Source organism: Mastomys coucha, unplaced genomic scaffold, assembly GCF_008632895.1.
Source record: "Mastomys coucha isolate ucsf_1 unplaced genomic scaffold, UCSF_Mcou_1 pScaffold8, whole genome shotgun sequence".
NCBI classification, from domain to species: domain Eukaryota; kingdom Metazoa; phylum Chordata; class Mammalia; order Rodentia; family Muridae; genus Mastomys; species Mastomys coucha.
In genome coordinates, this window is record NW_022196914.1 from 34669265 (window position 1) to 34688010 (window position 18746).

The following is an 18746-nucleotide window of genomic DNA, read 5'->3' on the forward strand; positions in this document are numbered from 1 at the left end:
GTAGCAGGGCATGGTGGGAGACTGCAGCAGGGCATGGTGGGAGACTGCAGCAGGGCATGGTGAGAGACTACAGTAGGGCATGGTGCAATGCAGAAGTAGGTGTGAGGTTTACCAGGACCTGCGGTCAGTTCTGTGAGCATGTCACCACCACAGACTACAGTGTCAACATGGTAGCTGATCAAACACGAAGAATTTTACTCTTCTCTGAAATTTTCAGTAACTGGTAAGATATTTTTTCTTTGTAAATCTTTTGCATGGGAACAATATTTTCACATGTCACATTTACTATCAAAATTTCAAATATACAAAGATACTCAACCCTCCCCCTTCTCTACCCCCTAAACCTAATTCCCAGAATTTCCTAGTCACTGTTCTAGTAAAGATATCTGTAGATGAGAATATACATGAGACACATGGCTGCGGAATGGCCAGCATCGGAGGCATTTTGCATTTTCTGAACACTCATGAACACTCAATTCACACACACACACACACACACACACACACATATATTCTAGCCAACAATGAATCATATAGTTTCTATGCCTTTGTGTCATTTCATTGAATTAGCAAGGAAATCTAGTCAGGACTATACTTTTAATCTGATCTGTCCATTGCCAATAGTCCTCCACAAATATCCCTATATATAAGTCTTCATAGTTTTCAGGTATATAGCTCACAGCACAGCCTGACACCAGGCCAGCTCACCACAGATGGTTATCTGTGCCTCCCCACACCTCGGCCTCCATTTCTTTCAGCACCTTCACTACTTCCTCATGCCCACTTTCCTGTAGACCTGTCACCTATGTCGCAGAAGACCAGGATGTTCTCACCAAGCAAGCTGCCGACGTTTTCTCCAGCTTGTGTGTGACTTTTCTAAGAGAAGTAAACTTCTGATGTGTCTAGCATGAATAATAAAATAATCCTCCTGCTCAAAGGAGCAGCAGGAGTGTGAAATAGCTGAGACAAACCAGGCAGAAAAAAAGACTGAAGATTAAAACTGGAGTGTAAGTAATCACATCAGATGAGAATGGATAAGACCCCCAGCTAAGGAACAAAAACACCTACGCTGGACAGCAACGCTCCTACCAGACCTCGCCTCGCTCGTAGTAAACATATGACATCACCATGGAAATAGACCCAACAGCCACTCAAGGAAGCACTTTACCCTGACTGGCAGTCTCGGGGTGCAGTCCACCACGGCAGGAAGCCAAGGCAGCAACAAGAGCTTGGAGTGGATGCTCACACTGCACCCCAGGCAGAAAGCCGGGAGGGGTTGCCCTGTTACCTTCTGCCGTTCATTCATTTTGGGGCCTCCGTCCTTGAGAGGATACCACCCCCACATCTTGTCTCCTCAGTTAGAGCTTTCTGGGAAGGCTCTCACAGAGACCCAGAGGTGTCTAGTAGGTCATTTTAAACCTGTCAGGTTGACAATGAAGATCTTATCAGTCAGAATGTCCAAATGAAGGTCAAACTAAGGGCTGGAAAACAGGCTTGAAAGCACAATGTTACAGGGGAAAAAAATCTCTTCCTAACTCTCAGAGGCCAGTCACTGAAAAGACATTAAGATAGGAAAGCTGAAAGCAACCTCAACCATAGGCTTGATAAGACTAAAATAAAATAAAGCTAGCTAAATAGTAAATGAATCTAAAACAGAAGAAAAGGGTGAGCTGGGAAGAGACCTTCAGTGAGACATGTATGTGTATATACAAAACTTTCCTAGAAATTAGCCACCACACTGGACTGTGAAACAAACCTTACTGATTTTATTTTCTAATTCAATTTTATTTTTTACTTTTTGAGAGTATAATATAGTTACATCATTTTCCCCCTTCCCTTGATGACTTTAAATGATTGGAAGTACTCGGAGAACATTCTGAGGCAGTAACACAAGCTAGCACAAGCTTTCATCAGGTACCCCATGTGCTTTAGTATTTGTACTGGCTGGTTTCATGTCAGCTTGACACAGCTAGTCATCAGAGCGGAGGGAACCTCAATTGAGAAAATGCCTCTGTAAGATCCAGTTGCAGGCTAGCCTGTAGTGTATTTTATTTAATGATTGATGTGGGACCCCATTCATTGTGAATGAGGCTGGTGGCACTGGGTTCTATAAGAAGACAGGCTGAGCGAGCCAGGGGACCCAAGCCAGTCAGCAGCACTCCTCCATGGCCTCTGTGTCAGCTCCTGCCTCCAGGTTCCTGAACTGTTTTGAGTTCCTGTCCTGACTTCCTTTGACAGTGAAAGTGCTGTGGAAGTGTAAGCCACATAAACCCTTTCCTCATCACTTGCTTTGGTTATGGTGTTCTATCACAGCAATAGTAACCTAAGGTACCCCTACGTAACACATTTGTAATGTATTCAGGCTGGGTGCTGAAGGTGTAGCTCAGTGGGGGAGTGTCTGCCTAACATGTATAAGGCCCTGAGTTAGAGTTCCTTCACACAAAGAAAAATCCACGTGCCTAACATATTTATAAATGAGCGTAATGAAGTGCCAACCTTCTGTCACTGGGGGATGTAGCTAAAAATGAGACTAAAGGGAAAGTCATAGCTTTAAATATAAGAAAAAGAAAAGCTTCACATTGACAAAATAAATTACCCAACTGAGGAAGTTAGGAAGAGCACAGCAAATAAATGGGAGGAAAAAAGATCTAGTAGTTGAAAATAGGTAGAAATGAAAGCAGAGGAATGAAACCAGCGGAGACTGGCAAGCCAGAGACAACTTTCAGGTGGGTGCTGATTTCCAATCAGAGCCTCTGCTTGTGCCATCCAGCCACACAACACGTAGACATTTTCTTCTGCCTAGTGATTTTGAAGTCTGCTTTGTCAGACTTGAGCATAGCTGATGGCAACTGCTTTCAGATTCCATCCACTTGGAATCAAACGGAATGAGTCAAAAGTTCCTGTTTTGATGGAACGCACTTCATTCTCCACACACATGCTCGCTCCAGTGCCCTGCCTGTGTTGGCTAGGAGTTGGTGCTCCCAGCAAGCCCTACTCATACACCAGACTTTGGGAATGTCTGCTGGGGTGCTCATACAGTCAGTTTACAGACCTCAGCCTCCATACATGACCATGATCGTCTCACAGAGGCATATACAATGATTGTGGGCAGGGAACACTTAAAGATCCATTGGTGGTGATGCAGGGACACAACCACGAGTGGTCTTGGCACTCTCAGATCTATTCCTTGGAGATCCCATATGACTTGTGGTGGTTTGAATATGCTTAGCCCATGGGAGGTGGCACTATTAGGAAGTGTGGCCTTATTGGAGGAGGTGTAGCCTTGTTCGAGGAAGTGTGTCACTGTGGGGGAGGGTCTGGAGGTCTCCTCCTAGGCTAAAGCTCTGCCCAGTATATGAAAGGAGCCTCCTTCTGCTGCCCATAGAAGACAGTCTCCTCCTGGCTGCCATTGGATCAAGATGTAGAACTCTCAGCTTCTACGGCACATTTGCCTTGCATACTGCTATGCTTCCTGCCATGATGATAATGGACTGAACCTTTGAACCTGTGAGCCAGCCCCAACTAAACGTTGTCCTTTATACGAGTTGCCTTGGTCATGGTTTCTCTTCACAGCAATAAAAATCCTAAGTAAGACATGACTTATTTCATCACAGACAGGAAGCATTGAAACTATACAACTCACTCTTCCACACCACAGCATGCCCCTCTGCTCAGACATCTCAACGGCTCATGCCAGCTACAACGGCCTTGTGTAGTCTTCCACATAGTATGATGCGGAATCCACAGGGACTGGCAGACTTCTCCAAGCCCATGGTCACACAGATGACCCTTAATCTCAGTGGGCCGAATAACCAGACAGGAACATAAAAAATTTGTAGGAATTGAGAGATGGGGGAGAATGGTCACCATGCACGTTGTGCGTATGCAGGATTACAGTAACAAACACTTACAACTTTGGGTGGGTGAGATGGCTCAGTGGTGAAGAGCCCATTCTGCTCTTGGTAACTCCAGCTCCAGGAAACCCAGTGCTTTTTTCTGGTATCCATAGGTGTTATACTCACCTGCATATACCATACATAAGTAAAAGTATTTTAATTTAAAAAACTAAAGAATACATACAAAAGGCTTCCTTTTACTTGCTAAGCTTTAGATTTTTCCCATTTTCTCTCCTGGGAAATAGGATACAAATGGCTTCTTATGTCTCTCCTTTCCCCCACTCCCATCCCCATTCACTTGCAGAGATGTAAGAAGGCATTTGTATCCTATTCTTTTTTTAAATCAGAACTAGCTTAGTTGTACCCTTTCTCGTGCCTGAGTATCCTGTCTTGTGGCAGCATGTCCTCCTTTGAGTTTCCCGCATCTTTGAGTGGAGGAGCCCACATTGGCCTGCAATCTGGAACGTGGGCACACTGTTAGGCACTAAGGCACAGTTAATACTGTTAAGCCTTTGTTGTGTCCCTCTCAGCATTTGTTTTGTTTTCCTTTAAGTGAGATGTTGGGGACTGGAGTGGGTTGATTTCTAACTGGCAGCTGCTGGGCCCTTCCCTGGTGATCCAGCTGCTTGAGCACCTGGTGCCCACACTTGACAGCCAGCACTGGAGGAGAGGCCGCTCCAGAAGCAAAGCTGCTCCTGCTCATGTTTGACATTATGACACTATGAAAGGAAGAAACAACTCAACTGTCCATGGTGGAAGCAACCTTTATTCATAACAAGGGGCACCATTCACAGAACAATGACCTCATACAGAACACCAAGCGTAGAGATGCTCCACAGGACTCAGAGGACCAGGACACAGCCCACACTAGTGATGGTGCTGCTTGAACTGTAGGCCACAGTAGCCACACGTCCCTGTTTTTGTTTCTTTGTCCTGAAAAAATTCAAAAGGAAATATCTCATGTTTTTATATTTTACCTCCAAAATCCCAATTAGACAGCACATTGAAATCAGGTTGAACTTGAAATACACTGTCAACTAGAAACTCCCATGAAAACACAAGGCAGGCTGAACTTTGAGCTATGGCTGGTAACTGGGACGCCCAAAGAGCCAGTGCAGATGGCTGGGAGGGGAAGTGAGCACAGAGAAATAGCAAGCTGCTTAACTCCTTACCAAGTTGATGTACACCTTGGGGTGGCCCAGGGCACCGCCCCCTCCGTCGCAGGCTATGATACGGTGGTCCACCTCATTCACAGGCTGTTGTGCTATCAAATCAATGGCAAAGTTCTCATTCACCTAGAATGAGGAAAGAGAAGAAACACAAAATCTTTGAAATTTCACACAACTTATGTGTACAGCACCCACCCAAATCCATGAAGTCAAATGAGCAATGACATAATTCAATACACAACTGAGTCGCCGGGCGGTGGTGGCACACACCTTTAATCCCAGCACTTGGGAGGCAGAGACAGGTGGATTTCTGAGTTCGAGGCCAGCCTGGTCTACAAAATGAGTTCCAGGACAGCCAGGGCTACACAGAGAAACCCTGTCTCAAAAAACCAAAAAAAAAAAAAAAAAAAAAAAAACAGAACTGAGTCAACTAAACACAGGCAGGCACACACCATGTGTCCCAGCAATGGAATATTATTCCAAACTTTCAGACTTGGAACAGAATGAGTTCTCCCCTTGTCCTCCCTTGGATCTGGTAACTGCTGAGACTTGAACTCGTTTTGTGTCGCCTGCTCTGTTTCATACCAGCTCTCCCCACACACACTCACACTTCTCTCAAACACAATAGAGTATAGGCGACCACTCTGCCTGGGCCTCTATACATTGCCATGTGCATTTCCACAGAATGTGACCTCAGGTAACAATAATGGAATACAGGTGAAACAGTCTAGATTGTCTAGATTACGGAAGCCCCATCCCATTCCACTGACTGACCAGTGACTACTGTCCACGTTCCCCAGGCCCAGAGGAAGAAGCTATGGTGGCTCTTTGCTGTGGTCTCTGGCCCTGGCCATCCCCACACCCCTTTCTCTTTGTAACTAGAGTGTTCTTAAATTTGATTCTCAGACTCACTCACTGCTGGGGTCATGTGCCCTCTGGACTCTAGTCTGTCAATACCAGCTGCCACTGTAGCACTGTCTGTGGTCACTTGTCTGTGACAAGAATCTCAAAGCTTTCCACCAAGCTGTCTATTCATAAATAAAGCAAGAAGTACTGGATCACTCTGAGAGAATCCACCTATGAAGTCATCAGGGCCCGGTGTTATGTGGCCATGTCAATACTTTGCTTCTTTATGGATACTGGTCTGACTTAGTCCTACATTTCTGGGGTCAGTTTTGGTAAACTGAGTGCAGGGGAAACATCACTGCCATAAAGATAGGACACTGGCCCTTCTCACCAGATCCCTGAGACCCACACTCATAGAAACATGTACATTCTGGGAAGAATTAGCTATGCTTAGGGTACATTATCAATTATAAATTACCGCTTAGTGCAGCCTCCCCTTTGTGGTTCAGCACTGTAAACATTATGGAAGACACTGGAAGTGGATGTGTGCTGCAGCAAAAGAGCATTAAGCATATTCTCCAGCTGCAATTCAACATGCTCTGCTCCCCATATACAGTCCCCATGAATACAATCCTCTGTGAACACAGTAGCCTATGAAGAAAGTCCTCCATATCACCGTCCCCTGTGAACAGTCCTCTCTCAACAGTCCCCCATGAACAGTCTTTGTGATCACAGTCCCCTGTGACAGGTACTCCTTGACACAAGCATCTAGAACAGCCAGGAAAGGCTGCTTGTTCTATGCACTCTGCGGTAAAGGCAGCAACAATACAAATAAAGCCCCACAGTGTAAATCCTATGAGTCTGCACAGGTGACAGCATGTCACAGAGGCCGCACTAACAAACTCACAGGAATCCATCAGAGCAGTTGCAATGCCTGGCCGTCTCCTAGTGGGAAGGACAGCTGACACCTCCACGATGGTGACTGACAGGTGCCTGCCCTCCTGTCATTTAATCACTACTCCAGGGCAGCCCTGGCCTCCCATGATTAGCATCTGCTCCTTGGAACTTGGCTCAAGGCAGGAATACAAAGAACCCGGGTGGCAAACACCCCAACCACATATCAAGTGTACACTGTGCTCAACCAGGCCCTGCCCTGCTTCTTCCACCAGAGACAAGGGGGAAAAGCACTGCCACGGCTCCAGAGAAAGCCACCAGGAAGGACTGTCACACACCCTCACAGTGCCTAAGCTGTCCAACACTGTGACATGTGTCCTTTACATGGGAGTGAAGTGAAATTTGAGAGCCACTCTTTCATTTCCTTCTTGATGGTCAGCTGGCTTAGCAGAAGGCTACCTGGGGTCAAGTTCATTTGTCTATAATCTGGTTTCCTATAGAGTATGTTCCTTTATTTCACACTAGAATGGAATTACTAAAGATAAAACAGGATGTTATGAAATACATCAGGATCAATGTACTACTGAGGCTGCATGACACCCGAATAACTACCCAATGCTGTGAGGTGGAAGTTCCCTGAGTGGAAGGCTATCAGTGTAAAATTAACTCAAAGCTTGAGTCAATTATCATTCAGACACCGTGTGTACACATGTGTGTAACCTTTAATCACAGGCACAAGTGGAGTAGGGCCCACAGCAGCCTTCAACTGTGTGTGTGACTGTTGGCTTTGTCCTGGGCTGTTGAAATTTGCACTTGCCTTGGAGAGAAGTTACACCACTGGCCCCAGGTCGGGGTTATGAATTTATTAATAAACACCGTCCTGAGATCCTGACTTATCACCAGCGTTTCTGACAGGCCCTGGCCTTCTAAACTCTGGTTACTTTATGGTCATGACTCCGAGGAGAGTCTGTCCCTTAGGGAAGTCTGTTTCTCAACCTTGACAACAGAAAATCAACAGAGATATGTACAACAGACCCAATCTCAAGTGTCCTATACTTGGCCCAACTGCTTAGTTTCAAACTGTTGAGTGATACCTGCCTTCTAAGGAGCTGAGGCAGCAGCAGCTCAGAAGTCAGGGCTCCCTGACCTTCTGTGTTTTCCTTGTCTTTGACTACTAGATGTCCACCAGTCCCAGAGATGAAGGCCTGAGCTCCTGCAGGGAGAAACATACTCGGCTGGCAGTCCAGAATATGACACCAGAGACAGCAAAAAGTCCTCAACTGTGGGCAACACTGCTGCCACCACACCCCTCAAGAGGACTATACTATAGTTAGTACATGCCTGACAATCAAGTAACAACTGCTCTTCCTCTTCTTCATTCAGGGGTCCCAGGGTACCATCTGATCTACGACATCAGGTCTGAGTTCTGACCCCTTTTTTACAAGGTAAGAAGCACTGATACATCCTCTCAGGATGTAAATGCACTGAAGACCCAGATCCTGAGTCCCCTGCGGGCACCGAAACCCTCAGGTCACGGCCGGCCAGGATCCTCTCGAACACTTCCCAGCCTTCTAGCAGAGCTGGTCCAACTGTCCAGTATCCTGTCATCCACAATCCTCCAATCAAATCCAAATACATCTTATTACCCAACCTATGACTGATAAAACTCAGGCTAGAAATAGAGGAAATCTAGTCAAAGAATGTTCAGGGGAGAGAAACTGCACACTTCAGTGCAAATACAGAACTGCAGCATCTGGGGGAGCCCTCTGAAAATGAGGAGCTGAGTAAGCACTCAGGTTCCAACATGGTTCACCAATTCTGTAAGGCCAAGCACAGCCATCAGGAAGAGTGTACGTGGGACTCACGCCTTCTTCTGCAGACCTGTTCTGGTGAACAAGTGTTCACCAGAGAAATATGTACCCAGACAGACAGAGCTATACCAGGACAAGGCGTCAGGACACTAGTGAGTCTGAGTACCACCCATCAAAGCAGGGCAGGAACAGGCCAGCTAGCTCCCTGTCAGCACAGTGTTTCTGTCCCACCACATGGGCTCTAACATTTCCGTTTACCTTTAAACTTCCCTGTGACCCTCCACCAGGCTACCCAGAAACCACAAGGACAACGAAGCTGGAGACCATGCTCGGGGCTTCAGGACACATCTGCTCCACAGCTGCTTGACCCACAGCCCTACCACAAGACGCTTGGCAAAGTGAGGATTCAGAGTCCAGCCGCACCCTCAATAACAGCACCTGTTAATGTCCAGGACACTTGCTGGCACCTCTACTGGGACAGAACTCCCCATCTTCAGGAGCACGTTGCAAAATAAAAGCCGCTGAGCCTGCCCATCCTCTCAATATGCATTAGTGTCCAACTTCCGAAGTCACATTTGCACAGCTAGCTGGAGAAAATAACTGTCATGATAGTGTACTCAATTATCCCATACACAACACCACACTGGAGGACTGGAGGCAGGAGGTATGCACAGCAAGGGGTGTACGCAGGTGTCTGACACCTCATTGAAGGGCAGTAGGAAGGAGCACATGCAAAGGCCACAATGATGAGGATATACAGCAGCACCGAAAAGTAAACAGAGATGTGTCCTGCCACGCTAAGAGCAGAGGTTGCTACTCCCAAGGCAATCCATCTCTTGGACACCTATAGTGACAAACACTTTGAAAAACACTCAAAGTTACAAATGAGAAAACTGAACTTGAGAAGTAGCAGCCTATGCTACGCACCCTGAAACTGTGCTAGCATATAAGTTCACTGACTTCCACCCACTTAACACAGACACACCACACACACACACACACACACACACACACACTCATGCATGCATAGACACATTCATATCTCCCACCCACCCCTTGTGCCCTCTCTCTCCTGGCAGACATTAGAACCAACCCCAGCATTCTTTCACTGAACCTGGAGTGGACTTCAGAATCCTTCTTGCTGTGCCTCTTATTAGGCATATTAGGATTCTGGCTGAAACTTGAAAATATGACCTCACAGATAACTAATGCATAGCAAGTGAGTCTGCTACATAGAACGCAAAAACTAGTCACTGGGATAATGTAGCCAAGATCAGAGAGGGCGGGGGAACTCGGAGCTAGGATATGGTAGAACAACAACAACAACAACAACAACAACAAAAAGCTGACTGCAAAGGTAAAGAGTGTGACTGAAGGCAGACATGGAAGGCAAACAATTCTGGAGCCACAGCGGACACACTGTGAACTACCAAATATTGCAAGGAAGAAACCAGGAGCTGTAGACACAAATGTCACAGACAAACAGGCTACATAGACAGAGGAGACCACAGCCTTCTATTCTTTCCCTAGCAGGATAGTTACACGTGTCTGAACTAAATGACTGAATCTACTATGTGGGAGACTGAATCTACTGGTTATCCCTGGGAGAGCATAGTACAATTAATTTGATGAAAACTACAAAAATCTTACCTCAAAAAAGTCATCAGAAGAGTAAATTTTAATAGTATGTCTTCCTTTAATCTAAGAGGGATTCTGCTGGCTAGTTTCAACTTGACATACTCTAGGGTCATCTGGGAAGAACTCTTAATTGAGAAAATGCTTCCACATGATTAGCCTGAGGCAAGTCTGTGGGGCATTTTCTTGGCTAATTGATGTGGGAGGGCCTAGCTCACTATGGGCAATGCCACCCCTGGACTGGATGGTGGTCCTAGGTGCCATAAGAAAACAGGATGAGGGGCTGGAGAGATGGCTCAGCGATTAAGAGCACTGACTGTTCTTCCTAAGGTCCTGAGTTCAAATCTCAGCAACCACATGGTGGCTCACAACCATCCATAATGAGATCTGATGCCCTCTTCTGGAGTGTCTGAAGATAGCTACAGTGTACTCACATATAACAAATAAATAAATCTTTAAAAAAAAAAAAAGCAAACTTTAAAAAAAAAAAAGCCTTTAATCCCAGCACTTGGGAGGCAAAGACAGGCGGATCTCTGAGTTCGAGGCCAGCCTGGTCTACACAGTGAGTTCCAGGACAGTCAGGGCTATACAGAGAAACCCTGCTTGAAAAAGAAAAAAAGAAAACAGGCTGAGCAAAACATAAAGTGTAAGCCAGTAAGCAGCACTCCTCCATGGCCTCTGCATCAGTCCCTGCCTCAAGTTCCTGCCGTGACTTCCTTCAGGAATATGACCTGAGAGTTATAAAATGAAACCCTTTTGTTCCCAAGCTGCTTTGGGTCATAGTGTTTTATCTCAGCAATAAAAAAATGCTATGACAAGTACCAGTCTGGAAACAATATTATGCTTATGAAAACCTGAACTACTGTTCTAGGACACTCTGAAGTCTGAGAGGAAAGGGAAAAAAAAAGTTGACACAATTTATATTTAGGACTCTGGGTTTTCTAGGGTGGTTGTAATATGTGAGGATTTCTTTAGCTTCTTCCATGTTAAGCTGGCACATGCTAAGTACCACTTCTGGGAGAAGCCTGATACTGGAGAGCTACCTCAAAGATCAAATACCTTTGAGGAACACAAGCTACCTTAAAGATGGGCCCAAGTATAAACATGAAATCCACTTGTTTCTTTACACCTTACACAGAGCTTGAAGGTACTTTTTTATGCAATATCTCAATTGTGCCTGTGTTTTCGTTACAATCCACCACCCAAGTAGGGTGCAGAATTCACTGTGGTATATTAGTGCTCAATACACTTCCGACATTAGAGTTGCTCAACCTGTTTAAGTTTTATGAATTCTTAAATCTTTCATTTACCTCTTTCTGACGATCTACAAAACGAATCCTCCTGTAGTCTTTTTCATCATACACCTGGAAAAAATGGGCCATCTATTATTTTTACAGTCTGCATTCTAAATGAAGTCGCATAATATTGATCGAAAATATTATAGAACAATGTTCTCCTCGGCCTACACCCATTGATGAGGAGAGACAGACCCACTACGAGGCAAAGTGAACTTGTACTGAATAGTCTCATGGGGATGATTGACTGGAGTGCAGACTGGAGACAAAGTTCCTGCCTTCACAAGTAGCCAACTCCAATAGATGAGATTTCATTTCAGCAGACATAGCTTCTCGTTTTTTGGTTCACTACTCACTGAACGCTAGGGTTGCTTTACACACTATTGATAGATTATTTCTCCACTGGTGAAATGAGCCAATTCAAGCCAGATTAGATTATATTAAAGGCAGGTTTATTGGGAAGCTCCTCTCAGGCGAGTTCACTGGCTCCAAGGATTGAAGCCAGAGAAGTCACCATGGGGACCGGAGGGAGTGGGGGGAAAAGAGAAAGGACGTGTGCTCAAGAAGAGTAAAAAAAGACAGGGTGAGAGAAAACAAAATGTCTAGATTATATAGGGAGGATCCTCTGGGAAAAGTGCAGTACAGCCCCTGGGCTGGAAAGTTCAGGGTTAGGGCCAGGGTATGCCAGGTAGGGACTGAGGAATGCTGGGAGAACCAGGATGCCAGGTCTCCTTTGATATGTAAAATATGCACCTCAGCCCGGGGGGGGGGGGGTCCAAAACACAATAACCATAGTTAAAACTTTGAACTTAATATAAAGATTTGGCCTAAAGAATGAGGAGATCCAACTCCCGACCAAAAGCCACCAGCTAGAAATCGGAGCTGGGCAGCGGACTGCACCCCAAGGTGAGCCCAGTAGTGCCGCGCGCTAGCCTGGCAGAAGCACACCTTGCTACGCTCCCTGCTACCGTCAGTCTTGGGTTCCAGGCATGGCGGGCGCGGCCGTTACCTGGCCGGTATGCGTGATCTTCTCCCCGCTTGGCGACACTCGCACCCCGAAACCCCGCGCAGCCCTGGGGAGAGCAAACAGCCGGCGGAAGGTCAGCGCCGCCGCCATCTTGCCGGTGACTCTTGACCCGGCTTGGCGTACAAAGCGCCGGCGCAGGCGCACAGCAGTCGGCCGGGAGTATCTGTGGAACTTATTTCGTCCTGTGACTGAGCGGCTGGGCGGCTGGGCGACTGGGCTGCTGGTGGGGCGGGTGATGCACCTGGCTGGGATGCTGAGCCGTGGCTTCACTGTGCACGCTTTTCAAAGGTTTCTACCGAGACAAAGGCAGTGGAGGACGGAAAATGAAGATGCGCTGTGTGCACTTTTATGGCAATGAAGAAAATGCAGAGTTTACGTGTTTTTGTTGTTGTTGTTATTTTTGCTTTTTTTCGAGTAAAGAAATATGTTGTTCAACAGAAGAAACAGCACATGCAGTCAACTTTCCTGGTCCTGTACGTTGGGGTGGGGAAGGATGATTTCTGACCAGTTTTGCAACGCAACAGTAGTAAAGTTTCCAGTTAGACTGTAAAGGAGTTTACCCAGTATGGGAAAGCAGTCCCGAAAAGCTCTGCTATGTAAAGAGACCTGATGAGAATCGCAGTCTGTAACTCTGGAGAATGTTGTTGGCCTCGCCTGTCTCATTTGACTCTGAGTCAGAACCTTCCTCAGAACAACATACACTGTCAAACCCAAAGTAGAATGAGCAACTTTGCTCAGAAGTAGACAGGTGGGACCCCAGACTGAGAGCAGGGCCGGGTCACGAATTCTGAGAAAATACCAGAAGCTAGCATGTGTTGTTTGGGATCTCTTGGCCAGGATCGGAGGTTAATGACCTGGCATCTACCTTTTTGTGCTCTGCCATACCATAAGGACTAGATGAGTCTGAAGACGAAAGGGCTGACCAGAGAGGACCCTAAGACACAAGGACAAAGGCCTCACAAAATTGAAAATTGCCCCAATAAATACGGACTTAAGATGCCCGGGCTAGCCTTAAGCTCTATAGCCCAGGCTAACCTAAACACTCACCATCTTCCTGCCTTATGTCACCACACCCTGTTCTGCAGATTTATCTCTTTCTCCCTCTTTTTAAAGGATTTCTTTTATTTTATATGTATGAGTATATACATTTATATATGGCCATGTGTGGGAGTACCTGGTACCAAGAAAAGGGCACAGGATCTCCTGACAGGTCGAGTTACAGACCGTTTGAGCAGTTGTATGGGTGCTGGGAACAGAATGATGGTTCTCTGCAGGAGCAGTAGGTGCTCTTAGCCACTAAGCCATCTCTCCAGCCTGATGAGTCTCTATTTAAATTCTAACACCCCCTGTTTATGTGTTCATACACACACACACACACACACACACACACACACACACATACACACGAACACACGAGTTCACATACACCGGTGCCACGGAGCACACGTGAAAGTTGGAGGAAGTTGGTCTCTTTTTCCATGTGAGTTCTGGGGATTGAACTGAGGTCTGCAGGTTTGCATGGCAAACCCTTGTGACTCCCAGGCCACCTCTCTGATAGAACTCTGAGGTCAAAGTATTCTCATAGGTCCTAAAATGGGCTGAGTGAACTTAGTGTGAAGTGTGAGACTGGGAGCCAGAGAGGGCTACCTGAAATTTGATACACACACACACACACACACACACACACACACACACACACATACTGTAGAAGGCATATATATGGGAATTAACTGTATATATACATGTGTGTGTGTGTATATGGGAATTAACTGTAGAAGCCTGTGATGCTATGTGGAGTTCACTGTCAAACTCCACATCCCTTGTTGCTTTTAATAGTTTGTGGGTAGGGACTTAACTAGCTAGAGCAGAATCTGCACTTGCTCTTCTGGCTTTTCTCATGTGTGCCAGAATGTCACTTAATGAAAACATATAACCTGTACATTTTGTCTGGATTTTGGGTTTTGTTTCCAATATATTCGCTGTTGGCGGTTTCTTTTACAGTCAAAGCCTGCTTTTTTGTCTTTTTTTTTTCTTCTTCTTCCATGGGCACCGATCTTGCGAATACGTAGTGGTCCCAGCATCTGCAGAGGAAGAGCTTAGAGTGCAGGATTCTGGATAAAGAATACGCAGACAAGGACCGCTTCATCTGCGGAAGCATGCGCCTTAGTTCTCCTCTGCAGGGCACACGTAATCCCACGTGACCCTACGCCATCTTTCATCCTGGCGGCGTCCGGCTTTCACTGCGCAGACGCGGAAGCTTCGGTAGCCGGCGCCCGAAGTTGATTGTGGCCGTCTCCGCTGGTGGCACCCCTTCCCAGGTGTGGGTCCCAGGTTCCGTGGGGGCAGGCAGAGGGGCGTGCCAGAGCTGCTGGCTGGGAGTGCGGGCGGGGTCCCTGGCGGGGCTGAGCCTCTGGCGTCTGCGGCTTCCCGGGAGCGCGCAGGCCGGGGCACGTGGGGACGCGGAGCCTGGAGTGCAACCCTGGCCAGTGTGCTTTGACTTCTGACGCCAAATGACCTTGATAGAGGAGGGCCTAAGGATAGTCAGACGTGCAGCACCGGATGACCACGCTTCTCCCCCCAGGTCTGGGCTCAGCATGGCCGCCCTGCTTGTCCGGAGAGTGGTGGCTTCGGTGGTGGACCCGTTCCTGCATCTGAGTCGCCTCGCGGTGAAGCCCCGAACTTTCTCCTCGTTTTTGCTGGGGACGTTGCCAAAGGCCAAACCCTGCGCAGAGGTGCTCTCATTTCTCTCTGGCCGTCCCTTGCCGTCCTTGCAGCCCTCACTGGGCTTCAAAACCAAGGGTGTCGTCAAGAAACGCTGTAGAGACTGCTACATGGTGAGGAGGCGTGGGCGCTTGTTTGTCCTCTGTAAGACCAACCCCAAGCATAAACAGCGAAAAATGTAGCCCTTGCCTTCAAGCAGTGTGGATGGGAAAATTTTCACCTTATCAGAGAAAAATAAACGTAAGCATTTTGTAAGATCCGTGGACCTTAAGACTTTGTTGAACCCGATTTCCCCACATCGTAGCCCAATTCCTTCACATCTAATCAGACCAGAGCTGCAGATGGAGAAGGATTGTTACAGTTCCTATGGCCGTGTAAGAAGCAGAAATACAGAGCTAGCTTTATCTCTTGAGACAAGGTCTGGTTCTGTAATCCTGGTTGACCTGAAACTTGGAGAGAACCTCCTGCCTCTGCCTCTCTGCCATTTGTTACCATATGCAACAGATTGTAAGTGCTTTAAGGAGCCAGAAGGCTCTCCTGTGGGGTGTACAACAATCCCAATTTAAGAACAAATGATGTTCTTGTGTAGCAGCTATCCCAGTCTTTGCTCAAGGAAAACCTTGTTGACATAGAAATGTCTTTTGGATACCAACTAAAAACTGTTTGTGGCCACTGTCCTTACACTCTGGAGTAGTAGTGTTCTTTATACCACCAAACTAATGCTTTCAGAAGGAGGTTAGTATATTTTCAGTTCAAAGCCTGCTGGCTTCTGCAGGGAATGCTAGGATACCAGCAAGTTTTCAAAGCTTTCAGTTGTCCCTATTAAAAAGCGGGCCTGGCCAGGCGGTGGCTTTAATCCCAGCACTTGGGAGGCAGAGGCAGGCAGATTTCTGAGTTCGAGGCCAGCCTAGTCTACAGAATGAGTGAGTTCCAGGACAGCCAGAGCTACACAGAGAAACCTTGTCTCGGGGAAAAAAAAAAAAGCAGGCCGGGGAGCTGGAAAGATGGCTCAGCAGTTAAGAGCATTGACTGCTCTTCCAAAGGTCCTGAGTTCAAATCCCAGCAGCCACATGGTGGCTCACAACCATCCGAGTAATGAGAGCTGATGCCCTCTTCTGGGGTGTCTGAAGACAGCTACAGTGTACTTACATATAATAAATAAATAAATCTTTAAAAAAAAGAAGTGGGTCTGGGGTTCATGCCCCTCCTGGCATAGGTCTTTCGCACTGTGCCTTTTTGTGGTTCTAAGTCCCACTAATCTGTTGAACAGGTTTGCCTGGTGTAGTCTACCAACTGATTCCAGACTAGCATGTTTTGTGGCCCCATGACTGATGTAGAGTGCTGTGAACCTGCTAACCCCTGTAAGGATTTACCCTGGTAGCTGCTGGTACCCTCTATCATTTTCTTGGAGTGCTGTGAATTCAGAGATAGTTTCAGGAGATAACCATTGCCTTTTCCTGGGGTCTGACAATAACTGTTGGGAAGTGTACACAGCTTTACATTTGATAGTTGCTGAGCCAGAAGGTATAAGCAGAGATCCTCCAGACACGGCTTTGAGAAGAGGGATCCTGGCAATAATGTTATTTTTAAGGAAGACAGAGGAAACCGTGGGCCATGATCTGTTGCGTTTTGAAGGGTATGTACAAGCGTACAGGCAAACCTGAAGCCTGGAAGAGAGGCTGAGGACACAGGAAGAACAGTTGGCACCTTAGTGAAAGAAGGACGTAGTACAAACAGTGGTGTGAAGCAAGTTCTCGGGTTCTTCATCCACACAAGGTCACATGCTGATGGTTTGCAACCCTGAACTCTGCAGAAATCCTCTGATGGGCCCAGCCAGCAGGAGGTGAAGAGCAGGAACCCACTTAGCCAACAGAAGACCATGGGCCAGGGTGACTGGATCCGTCTGGCTGTAAGCACATGCTGGTCGCTTTAGTTCTGCCTTTTGGACTAGGGAGGCAATTCAGCTAAGATGTGAGTCCCAACTCCACCATTTTCAACTGTGTGACATTCTGCTCTAGGTGCCTGAGTTCCCTGGCTATAAGATGAGAAATTATAGTTTCAAAACTATAATGTTAGAGTCAAAAGAATGTGGCAAGCAGCAGATTCTTGGTGTATGTCTGTCACTGTATTAGTAATACAGGATGTTTGGCTTCAGGCCCCAGGATGAGGGACTGAGGTGAATATTTTACATATCAAAGCAGATCTGGTCTCCAGGTTCTCCCAGCATCCCTCAGACCCCATCTGTCATACCCTGTCTCCAAACCTGAACTTTCCAGCCCAAAGGCTGGGCTGGTCCTCCCCCAGAGGCTCCTCCCTATATAATCCAAACATTTTGGTCTTCCTCCTCTTCTTCCTTTTTTCCCCTCTGTCTCTCTCTCTCTGTCTCTTTCTGCCTCTCTCTTTGCACAGGCATACCTTTCTTTCTTTTCCTCCCCCATTTTCCCCATGGCAACTTCCCTGGCTTTGGACCTCCTGGCTAGTCCTCCACCCAAGAGCACCTTCCCAATAAACCTGCCTTGAATATAATCTAATCTGGCTTGAACTGGCTCGTTTCACTGAAGGTGGAGAAAAACTTCTGTCATCCTTTTATTTCCAGAATTCTCCAGTCAAAGTCATTTCTAGTAGAAATAAGTAAACCTTTGAATAGCCTAACTCATTAACCCTAACCTCTAGCTATAGGCAGGGCCAGGGTAGGGGTAAGATTTCTGTCAGTATGAAAACACTCACGGCTATTTAGAAGAAGTGGGAGATCTAGGCTCACCTCTTGGGCAACTCTCATGGTGCACAGTTTTGAGTCATTGGGAAGAGCTCTGTGAAGCAGTTTGTCTGATCTTCAGAGCACTAGCTGTAGTCCTGTCTTCTGGAGATGGCACCATACACCAGTGATGGTGACACCTCCGAGGCTGTTCCCAGAGGATTCAAGCTGCCCCACCAGCTTCCAGGATGAGTAAGGAGTAAGGCAGACATAACCTCTTAGGACCTGGCTTGTGGAATTCCAGTGTCAGGTCTGCTTCTTCAATTCACTCAGGCTCTAGAGACCCCAGATTCCAGTCCTCTGATTGGTCACACTGACAGGATGGAGACGGTGAGTCCTGCCCTAGCTACTGGGATCAAAGTTACACTGGCCTCATACCTACAGTCAGCAAGAGTACTTGCAGGTGGCCACACCAGGCCTTTGCATCCTAAGTGTGGCAGAAACATGCTTCAGAGGTCTGATGGGAGCACACTTTGCTTCCTTTCATTGGTTGGTCAATTTTTACTTTTGCCATGATGAAAAATTTAAGTCTTAAAATACTGTACTTTATCTAAATTTAAATTTTTAACACCCTAATTTACTGACCTGGTTTTTCTAGAAAAGCATTTAATTCTTTGAGTAAGATGTGTAGAAACATTAGTTACATTAGGTCCTTCCCCTGGAACAGCTTCACAGTGTTCTGACTGGACCTTGTGGG

At 46.7% G+C, this 18746-nt stretch overlaps 2 protein-coding genes across 2 annotated transcripts; one reads left to right on the forward strand and one right to left on the reverse strand.

The window, feature by feature from the left end:
- Positions 1 to 4642: 4642 nt before the first annotated feature.
- Positions 4643 to 12708, reverse strand: Ndufs6 (NADH:ubiquinone oxidoreductase subunit S6). Its single transcript, XM_031360021.1, has 4 exons — positions 12556 to 12708; positions 11562 to 11615; positions 5069 to 5191; positions 4643 to 4829 (listed from the first exon to the last, which is right to left on the reverse strand). The coding sequence occupies exons 1-4, from the start codon at positions 12661 to 12663 to the stop codon at positions 4764 to 4766; spliced, it is 351 nt and encodes a 116-aa protein (XP_031215881.1). The 5' UTR covers positions 12664 to 12708; the 3' UTR covers positions 4643 to 4763.
- Positions 12709 to 14807: 2099 nt separating this feature from the next.
- Mrpl36 (mitochondrial ribosomal protein L36) lies at positions 14808 to 15552 on the forward strand. The gene is made up of 2 exons (XM_031360084.1): positions 14808 to 14893; positions 15155 to 15552. Exon 2 carries the CDS (start codon positions 15168 to 15170, stop codon positions 15474 to 15476), a length of 309 nt encoding a protein of 102 aa, XP_031215944.1. The 5' UTR covers positions 14808 to 14893; positions 15155 to 15167; the 3' UTR covers positions 15477 to 15552.
- Positions 15553 to 18746: the final 3194 nt, after the last annotated feature.